This window comes from Oncorhynchus clarkii, chromosome 6 (assembly GCF_045791955.1).
Source record: "Oncorhynchus clarkii lewisi isolate Uvic-CL-2024 chromosome 6, UVic_Ocla_1.0, whole genome shotgun sequence".
NCBI lineage: Eukaryota > Metazoa > Chordata > Actinopteri > Salmoniformes > Salmonidae > Oncorhynchus > Oncorhynchus clarkii.
The window spans coordinates 87,632,402-87,640,713 of NC_092152.1; the positions used below are offsets into that span (position 1 = coordinate 87,632,402).

An 8,312-nucleotide genomic window follows, 5' to 3' on the forward strand; every position below is an offset into this window, starting at 1 on the left:
CTCACTCCCCCCCCGTCCCTCCATCTCACTCCCCCCCGTCCCTCTCGTCCTTCCATCTCACTCCCCCCGTCCCTCTCGTCCTTCCATCTCACTCCCCCCCGTCCCTCTCGTCCTTCCATCTCACTCCCCCCGTCCCTCTCGTCCTTCCATCTCACTCCCCCCCGTCCCTCTCGTCCTTCCATCTCACTCCCCCCCGTCCCTCCACCTCACTCCCCCCGTCCCTCTCGTCCTTCCATCTCACCCCCCCCCGTCCCTCTCGTCCTTCCATCTCACTCCCCCCGTCCCTCTCGTCCTTCCATCTCACTCCCCCCCCGTCCCTCCATCTCACTCCCCCCCGTCCCTCTCGTCCTTCCATCTCACTCCCCCCCGTCCCTCTCGTCCTTCCATCTCACTCCCCCCGTCCCTCTCGCCCTTCCATCTCACCCCCCCCCCGTCCCTCTCGTCCAACGCCTCGGTGTCCAGAACAGTTACATTGAAATAACACGTTGTCCCGTTCAAATAAATATCTGCTAGAAATAAATAATGGAAACACGACTGTCAAAACAGAAGAGAAGGTCACTATGTCAATGCAATGTGTATGAGGATGGTGGTGAGAGAGTGGTGTGGTGTGTGTGTATGAAGATGGTAGTGAGAGAGTGTGTGTGTGTGTGTATGAGGATGGTAGTGTGTGTGGTGTGTGTGTGTGTGTGTGTGTGTGTGTGTAAAGCACTAGTGCGGCTTCGAATGTCTCTCGCTGCTGTTACCTTGAGGTAGATAACACATTCACAAAAGGTCCAGGAGTAATGGTTCGCTGCTGGCATTATGTGTCAAAATAACTACAGTATGAAATGAGGGGGTTTCAGGAAGCCTCTTTTAGGAAATTATACAGAAATAAATTAAACACTTGGTAAAAATAATTAAACTACATTTTCAAATAAAACCTCTTTTTTTTTTTAAAGAAAAGCCTGCCCCCCCCTCCCTCCCTAGTGAAAAGACCTACAGCGATTGTGATGTCAGTATGACTACATCTCCCACAATACACCTCTCTCCTTTAGTTCACAATGCCCTCCCATCTTCTCACATTGGCTCTGTTAAGATATGTATCCTTCCTCCCATGGAGATGTAGAGATCATTACTTGGAAATAACCTGTTTTTGCATGGACATTTCCATTGAGGGCTTCCACCATTTTAAAGTATTGAACTGGGTGGGGGGTGATTCCTATGGGTTGGGAGCGATCAGCAGAGCATTTGTCTTCTTCAAATTGGTTTGCCTAGTTTGTAAATGGCTTTAAGCTATATGACCGCCATCTAGTGGCCACAATAAATGAATAACACGATTTGGTTTCAAGACTCGAAGACTGCAGGTGGCGGTAAAGTCACCAACATTAGCGTTACACTCTTCAAACATCAAAAGAAGAAAATATACTACTTTAAAATGGAGATAGCCTCAATGGCACTGGCCATGCTGTCACAGACACCAGAATGGCACAGATACAAAGCTGTGATTTCTATACACCTCTTCCTGTGTTGACCACATGACTGATCTGCGAGGGTCTGATTGGTTTAAGTGATAGGGTGCAAACCTTCCTTTCACTTATTCAGCCACAGGTCTTAGATCAGTGATGAGCGCAGGGGGAAAGGCTGCAGGATCAACAGGGCTGTTCTGCTTAGCATAGCACCACTTCTCATATCCCTCCCCCTATCCAATTCTCCACCTTCCTTCCTTCTCTCTCTCTTCCCCATTCCTTCTCTCCTCTCCTTCTAGTCTACAGTAGTCAGTGTGCAGTGTAAATGCTGCCAGGTTGTGGATGCTGAGGGATAATTGGGCAGATCAACTCAGGTATAGGGTCAGTGACCCCGGAAGTAATAACTCTGATGTTTTCATATGCTAGCAACTTTCAACCCAGTCTATTTTACCTTTAACTCCTACAACAACAACTAAAAAAAAATATATATACAAATAAAAGTTTATATTTAAAAAAAAAAAAAAGGAGCCATACGATAAGGTATGAAATGATTCAAGTAAAATAACATTACTATGATAATGAAATAAAATACAACAGAACAGAACCAGCCTAGAGATCTTGCACTGTGAGGAACATGGTATTGTATCATTTATGTTTTTTTTTTTTTAATTCAGATGCTTGAAGAAGCTGCTGTAGGTTGTGTGGGCGATCTGAGGCGAGCATTTGACCGTGGAGGGAGCGAGGGAGGCCTGGATGGATTTGAGCGGCACGTCGGTCGTAGCAGCGAATCCCGGCAGCGCCAGAGAGTCCAGCTGCATGTTAAACATGATTTCTCCGCTCCGCGCCAGGAAGCCCCCCTCGTCCCGTTCCCTCTCCCCTCCCACATCCGAGGGCTCAGGTTCTGGGGTGTCGGCGGCGCTAGCAGCACTCTCCCCGCTGCCCTCGTCCTTCCTGCTGAACAGTCTGTCCAGGTAGCTGGTGTAGCAGCTGTCCTTCTGGAGCTGCTCCTCTTTCCCAACGTCCCAGCGCCCCGCCCCGTCCATCAGACACCCACCTCTCCGCTCCTCCACCCTCTCCCCTCCTCCGAAGCTCTCCCAGGGGTGTGCGGGACGCGCCCCAGACCCAGCGGTCCCCACGGTGATGCTGACCTGAGCAAAGTTCACCAGGCACTTCTCCTCCTTCTCCTGGCTGATGGTTTTGGACATGGAGCCTGACCGCGGAGCCTCCAGCTGGGACACAGACGAGTTGAGCTCGTTCAGGAGGCCCACCTCGCTCAGGAGGCCCACTCCCACCTCGCTCAGGAGGCCCACGTCCCCCAGAAGTCCCACGTCGCTGGGCTCAGTTCGCAGGCTCAGTTTGATGGTGCCGGCGATGAAGGAGTCAAAGTCGAAGCCTTGATTCTGTTGAGTAGTCTGGGTCTGGTTCTTCTCTTGCTGGGAGTCCTTCTCCACCGGGCCCTTCTCTACCTGTAGAACCATCTGAGCCTTCACCAGGCCGTTCTTCTCACACTTGCTCTTCTGGGCCTTGTGCTCCTTGTCTCTGCCTGCAGCCTGAGCCTGTTTCTCTTTACTCTGCTGCTCCTTCCAGTTGGACAGATCTATAATGAGCTTGGGCTCGTAGTAGTGGTTGACTTCGCTGTCCCTCCAGATCAGGTTATCCAGGTAGGACGGAGACACCACCTTGTAGTTACAGGTGTGGGAACACTCCAGGTCACAGTACTTGTTCTCGTGGTGAAGGTCGAAGTGTTCGTCATCGGGGTCGGGCCACGAGCGTTCGGGAGTGAAGAGGGAGGAGTAGCCGTAGGAAGGATCGTCCAGGAACTCCCGGTCTCCGTCTGCATACTTACGAGGGTCCACCTGGAGGGGTAGGAGGGACAGGGGTTAGGGTGGTGACTTGAGGAAGGAGTGTGTGTGTGTGTGTGTGTGTGTGTCTCTCTCTCCGTACCTGAACCTCCTCCTCGTCAGTTTGGTCAGACAGAGCCCGAGGGTCCACCTGTACCTCGTCAGTGTCCAGAGTGCTGTGGGTGTGGAGGTGCCAGTCCCCTTCTGAAAGCTGGCTGTCACGGTACCGGCTGGCGGGAGGGAGATGAAGGGTTAAGACAACCCAAAACACAAACCCCCTGAGTTTGACCTCCACAGTAAAATAAACCCTCTTCTATAACTAACTAGCTATGGAACCCAGTGTGTGTATGCAGACCACAGTACGTCTCCATGTACCTGTCCCAGGTGTGGCTGTGACCCTGGTCCATCAGTAAGATATCATCCACCTCATCCTCTATGTGGAAGGGGTGCAGCGAGACGGGTTCGTCCAGGGGGAAGGAGTAGTCAGACATGTAAGGGTGGGCTAGGGCTTCTTCTGCTGTCAGACGGTCCATGGGGTTAAAGGTCAGGATCTTCTGCAGGAAATCCAGGGCTGGAAGGGAAGAGGAGCATTTACCATGGTGCAGTGTGACATGTACGGGACAATATGTACAGGACAATATGTACAGGACAATATGTACAGGACAATATGTACGGGACAATATGTACGGGACAATATGTACGGGACAATATGTACGGGACAATATGGTATAGAATAGGATTGTGTTAGTTTGTGTGTGTTCACCTGGTGGTATGTTGTGTGTGTTCACCTGGTGGTATGTTGTGTGTCTAGACTCACCCTGTGGGCTGACGTCGGGCAGTAGCTTGGTCAGTAGCTTGGCCAGTAGCTTGGCCAGTGGGTTGTGTGGCTGGGACATGTCACTGTGTATGTGTCTACACGAGTGCGAGTCTAGACTCACCCTGTGGGCTGACGTCGGGCAGTAGCTTGGCCAGTGGGTTGTGTGGCTGGGACATGTCACTGTGTATGTGTCTACACGAGTGCGAGTCTAGACTCACCCTGTGGGCTGACGTCGGCCAGTAGCTTGGCCAGTGGGTTGTGTGGCTGGGACATGTCACTGTGTATGTGTCTACACGAGTGCGAGTCTAGACTCACCCTGTGGGCTGACGTCGGGCAGTAGCTTGGCCAGTGGGTTGTGCGGCTGGGACATGTCACCGTGTATGAAGACGGGGATAACACTGTGTAACTCCTGCCTGTCCTCTTCTCTCAGCACAGGGATGGACTCCAGGATCAGCTGCATCTGCTCCAGTTCATGGGCTCCTGCAGAACACCAATTCAAAACAGGGTTAAAAACACAGGAGGACACAGGGTTCGTTTCCACCCAACTGTCAGACCACCAACTCAGTGGCCTTGTGGTTAGTGTCCTTCCTGAGATTGAAAGGTTGAGGGGGGGTTCGATCCTCGGTCGAGTGAGTGATACCAAAGACTCTAAAAACAGGACCTGATGCTTCTCTGTCTGGTCACTAAGCATAAGATTCAGTCAGTTTAGCTAGCCAACTCTCCAGGTTACCTCGGGTTTAGCTAGCCAACTCTCCAGGTTTCCTCGGGTTTAGCTAGCCAACTCCCCAGGTTACCTCGGTTTAGCTAGCCAACTCTCCAGGTTACCTCGGTTTAGCTAGCCAACTCCCCAGGTTACCTCGGTTTAGCTAGCCAACTCCCCAGGTTACCTCAGTTTAGCTAGCCAACTCTCCAGGTTACCTCAGTTAGCAAGCTAACTTTCAAGGTTACCTCAGTTTAGCTAGCCAACTCTCCAGGTTACCGCAGTTTAGCTAGCCAACTCCCCAGGTTACCTCAGTTTAGCTAGATAACTTTCAAGGTTACCTCAGTTTAGCTAGCTAACTTTCAAGGTTACCTCAGTTAGCAAGCTAACTCTCCAGGTTACCTCAGTTAGCAAGCTAACTTTCAAGGTTACACCCCCCCCCCCCAGAGTTAACACTGATATAGACAAGCAGCTCCATATCCAAACCCCCCCCGTGGCACCACTTAAACTGTCTGCCCCATATCAGTCACACCATGTCAGTCAGAGAGAGTGTGAGCTCTGCCAGAACCCACGTGCCATGAAGCCTGTGGCCTACATTTCCGCCCCGCGGTTCAGTGGCACAGTGAACCTGCCTCACCGGTAACCCGTGTGAGTCTGTGCTTGACTGACCTGCGAAGAGCGTTTTCCCAGTGAGCATCTCGGTGAAGATGCATCCGGCAGCCCACATGTCAATGGCCTTGGTGTAGTTGTTAGGAGAGAGCAGCAGGCGAGGAGACCGGTACCATTTAGTCACCAAGCCCTCAGAAAGATGACCCTGGAGGAGGAGGCAGAGAGGAAGAGGGGAGGGTGAGTTAACAAGTCTTTAGTGAGAAGTGCACACTAAGAGTTGAACGGGAGCAAGAGCCTGATAAACCTGAATTCATAGGACCCCTCCCCTCTCTCTCCAGAATGACTCAACCCCTCTCCAGAATGATTCAACCTCTCTCTCCCTGTTCAGAATGACTCAACCTTTCTCCCTCTGTGTGTGTTCAGAATGAATAAACAGAATGTGACTGAAACTGGTTTATCAGCTCTTATGAGATACACCTAAAACACAGACCCATAGGTTACTAGTTTATTTCAATGAATGAAACAGTTGTCATCCTACTGTACTGCAGTGTGTGTGTGTGTGTGTGTGTCTCTCTCTCTCTCTCTCTCTCTCCAGGTCTGTATCGACTTCAAAAGCACCATTGATCCTGTTAACTACATTCAGCTAACGACCTCTTAATGGTTGAGAAGCAGAGACTCATCAAAGCTGTAACAACAGAACAATCTGCTTCTGGAAGCTTCCCCTACAGCTCCCTGTTCCCTACATGGACCCTGGTCAACAGTAGTGCACTGTAAAGCCCTACAGCTCCCTATTCCCTACATGGACCCTGGTCAACAGTAGTGCACTGTAAAGCCCTACGGCTCCCTGTTCCCTACATGGACCCTGGTCAACAGTAGTGCACTGTAAAGCCCTACGGCTCCCTGTTCCCTACATGGACCCTGGTCAACAGTAGTGCACTGTAAAGCCCTACGGCTCCCTGTTCCCTACATGGACCCTGGTCAACAGTAGTGCACTGTAAAGCCCTACAGCTCCCTGTTCCCTACATGGACCCTGGTCAACAGTAGTGCACTGTAAAGCCCTACGGCTCCCTGTTCCCTACATGGACCCTGGTCAACAGTAGTGCACTGTAAAGCCCTACGGCTCCCTGTTCCCTACATGGACCCTGGTCAACAGTAGTGCACTGTAAAGCCCTACAGCTCCCTGTTCCCTACATGGACCCTGGTCAACAGTAGTGCACTGTAAAGCCCTACAGCTCCCTGTTCCCTACATGGACCCTGGTCAACAGTAGTGCACTGTAAAGCCCTACGGCTCCCTGTTCCCTACATGGACCCTGGTCAACAGTAGTGCACTGTAAAGCCCTACAGCTCCCTGTTCCCTACATGGACCCTGGTCAACAGTAGTGCACTGTAAAGCCCTACAGCTCCCTGTTCCCTACATGGACCCTGGTCAACAGTAGTGCACTGTAAAGCCCTACAGCTCCCTGTTCCCTACATGGACCCTGGTCAACAGTAGTGCACTGTAAAGCCCTACAGCTCCCTATAATGGACCCTGGTCAACAGTAGTGCACTGTAAAGCCCTACAGCTCCCTGTTCCCTACATGGACCCTGGTCAACAGTAGTGCACTGTAAAGCCCTACGGCTCCCTGTTCCCTACATGGACCCTGGTCAACAGTAGTGCACTGTAAAGCCCTACCGCTCCCTGTTCCCTACATGGACCCTGGTCAACAGTAGTGCACTGTAAAGCCCTACGGCTCCCTGTTCCCTACATGGACCCTGGTCAACAGTAGTGCACTGTAAAGCCCTACCGCTCCCTGTTCCCTACATGGACCCTGGTCAACAGTAGTGCACTGTAAAGCCCTACGGCTCCCTGTTCCCTACATGGACCCTGGTCAACAGTAGTGCACTGTAAAGCCCTACGGCTCCCTGTTCCCTACATGGACCCTGGTCATCAGTAGTGCACTGTAAAGCCCTACGGCTCCCTGTTCCCTACATGGACCCTGGTCAACAGTAGTGCACTGTAAAGCCCTACGGCTCCCTGTTCCCTACATGGACCCTGGTCAACAGTAGTGCACTGTAAAGCCCTACAGCTCCCTGTTCCCTACATGGACCCTGGTCATCAGTAGTGCACTGTAAAGCCCTACAGCTCCCTGTTCCCTACATGGACCCTGGTCAACAGTAGTGCACTGTAAAGCCCTACAGCTCCCTGTTCCCTACATGGACCCTGGTCAACAGTAGTGCACTGTAAAGCCCTACGGCTCCCTGTTCCCTACATGGACCCTGGTCAACAGTAGTGCACTGTAAAGCCCTACAGCTCCCTGTTCCCTACATGGACCCTGGTCAACAGTAGTGCACTGTAAAGCCCTACGGCTCCCTGTTCCCTACATGGACCCTGGTCAACAGTAGTGCACTGTAAAGCCCTACAGCTCCCTATTCCCTACATGGACCCTGGTCAACAGTAGTGCACTGTAAAGCCCTACCGCTCCCTGTTCCCTACATGGACCCTGGTCATCAGTAGTGCACTGTAAAGCCCTACGGCTCCCTGTTCCCTACATGGACCCTGGTCAACAGTAGTGCACTGTAAAGCCCTACGGCTCCCTGTTCCCTACATGGACCCTGGTCAACAGTAGTGCACTGTAAAGCCCTACAGCTCCCTGTTCCCTACATGGACCCTGGTCATCAGTAGTGCACTGTAAAGCCCTACAGCTCCCTGTTCCCTACATGGACCCTGGTCAACAGTAGTGCACTGTAAAGCCCTACAGCTCCCTGTTCCCTACATGGACCCTGGTCAACAGTAGTGCACTGTAAAGCCCTACGGCTCCCTGTTCCCTACATGGACCCTGGTCAACAGTAGTGCACTGTAAAGCCCTACAGCTCCCTATTCCCTACATGGACCCTGGTCAACAGTAGTGCACTGTAAAGCC

The 8,312-nt window shown here is 51.9% G+C and overlaps 1 protein-coding gene across 3 annotated transcripts in view; it reads right to left on the bottom strand.

Annotated features, from left to right (window-relative positions):
- Positions 1–383: 383 nt before the first annotated feature.
- The window catches only part of LOC139411767 (mitogen-activated protein kinase 6-like), a 26,734-nt gene continuing 18,805 nt past the window's right edge, over positions 384–8,312 (bottom strand). For 2 of the 3 annotated variants that reach the window (XM_071158498.1, XM_071158499.1), the window contains exons 4-8: positions 5,473–5,617; positions 4,419–4,583; positions 3,662–3,857; positions 3,390–3,516; positions 1,941–3,301 (exon numbers count right to left, since the gene is read on the bottom strand). In XM_071158498.1, the coding sequence (XP_071014599.1) occupies positions 2,111–3,301; positions 3,390–3,516; positions 3,662–3,857; positions 4,419–4,583; positions 5,473–5,617 (1,824 nt within the window). In that variant the 3' untranslated portion in view covers positions 1,941–2,110. Of the gene's footprint in view, positions 3,302–3,389; positions 3,517–3,661; positions 3,858–4,418; positions 4,584–5,472; positions 5,618–8,312 lie in introns of all 3 variants that reach the window. The other variant, XM_071158497.1, reaches the window with a different exon arrangement.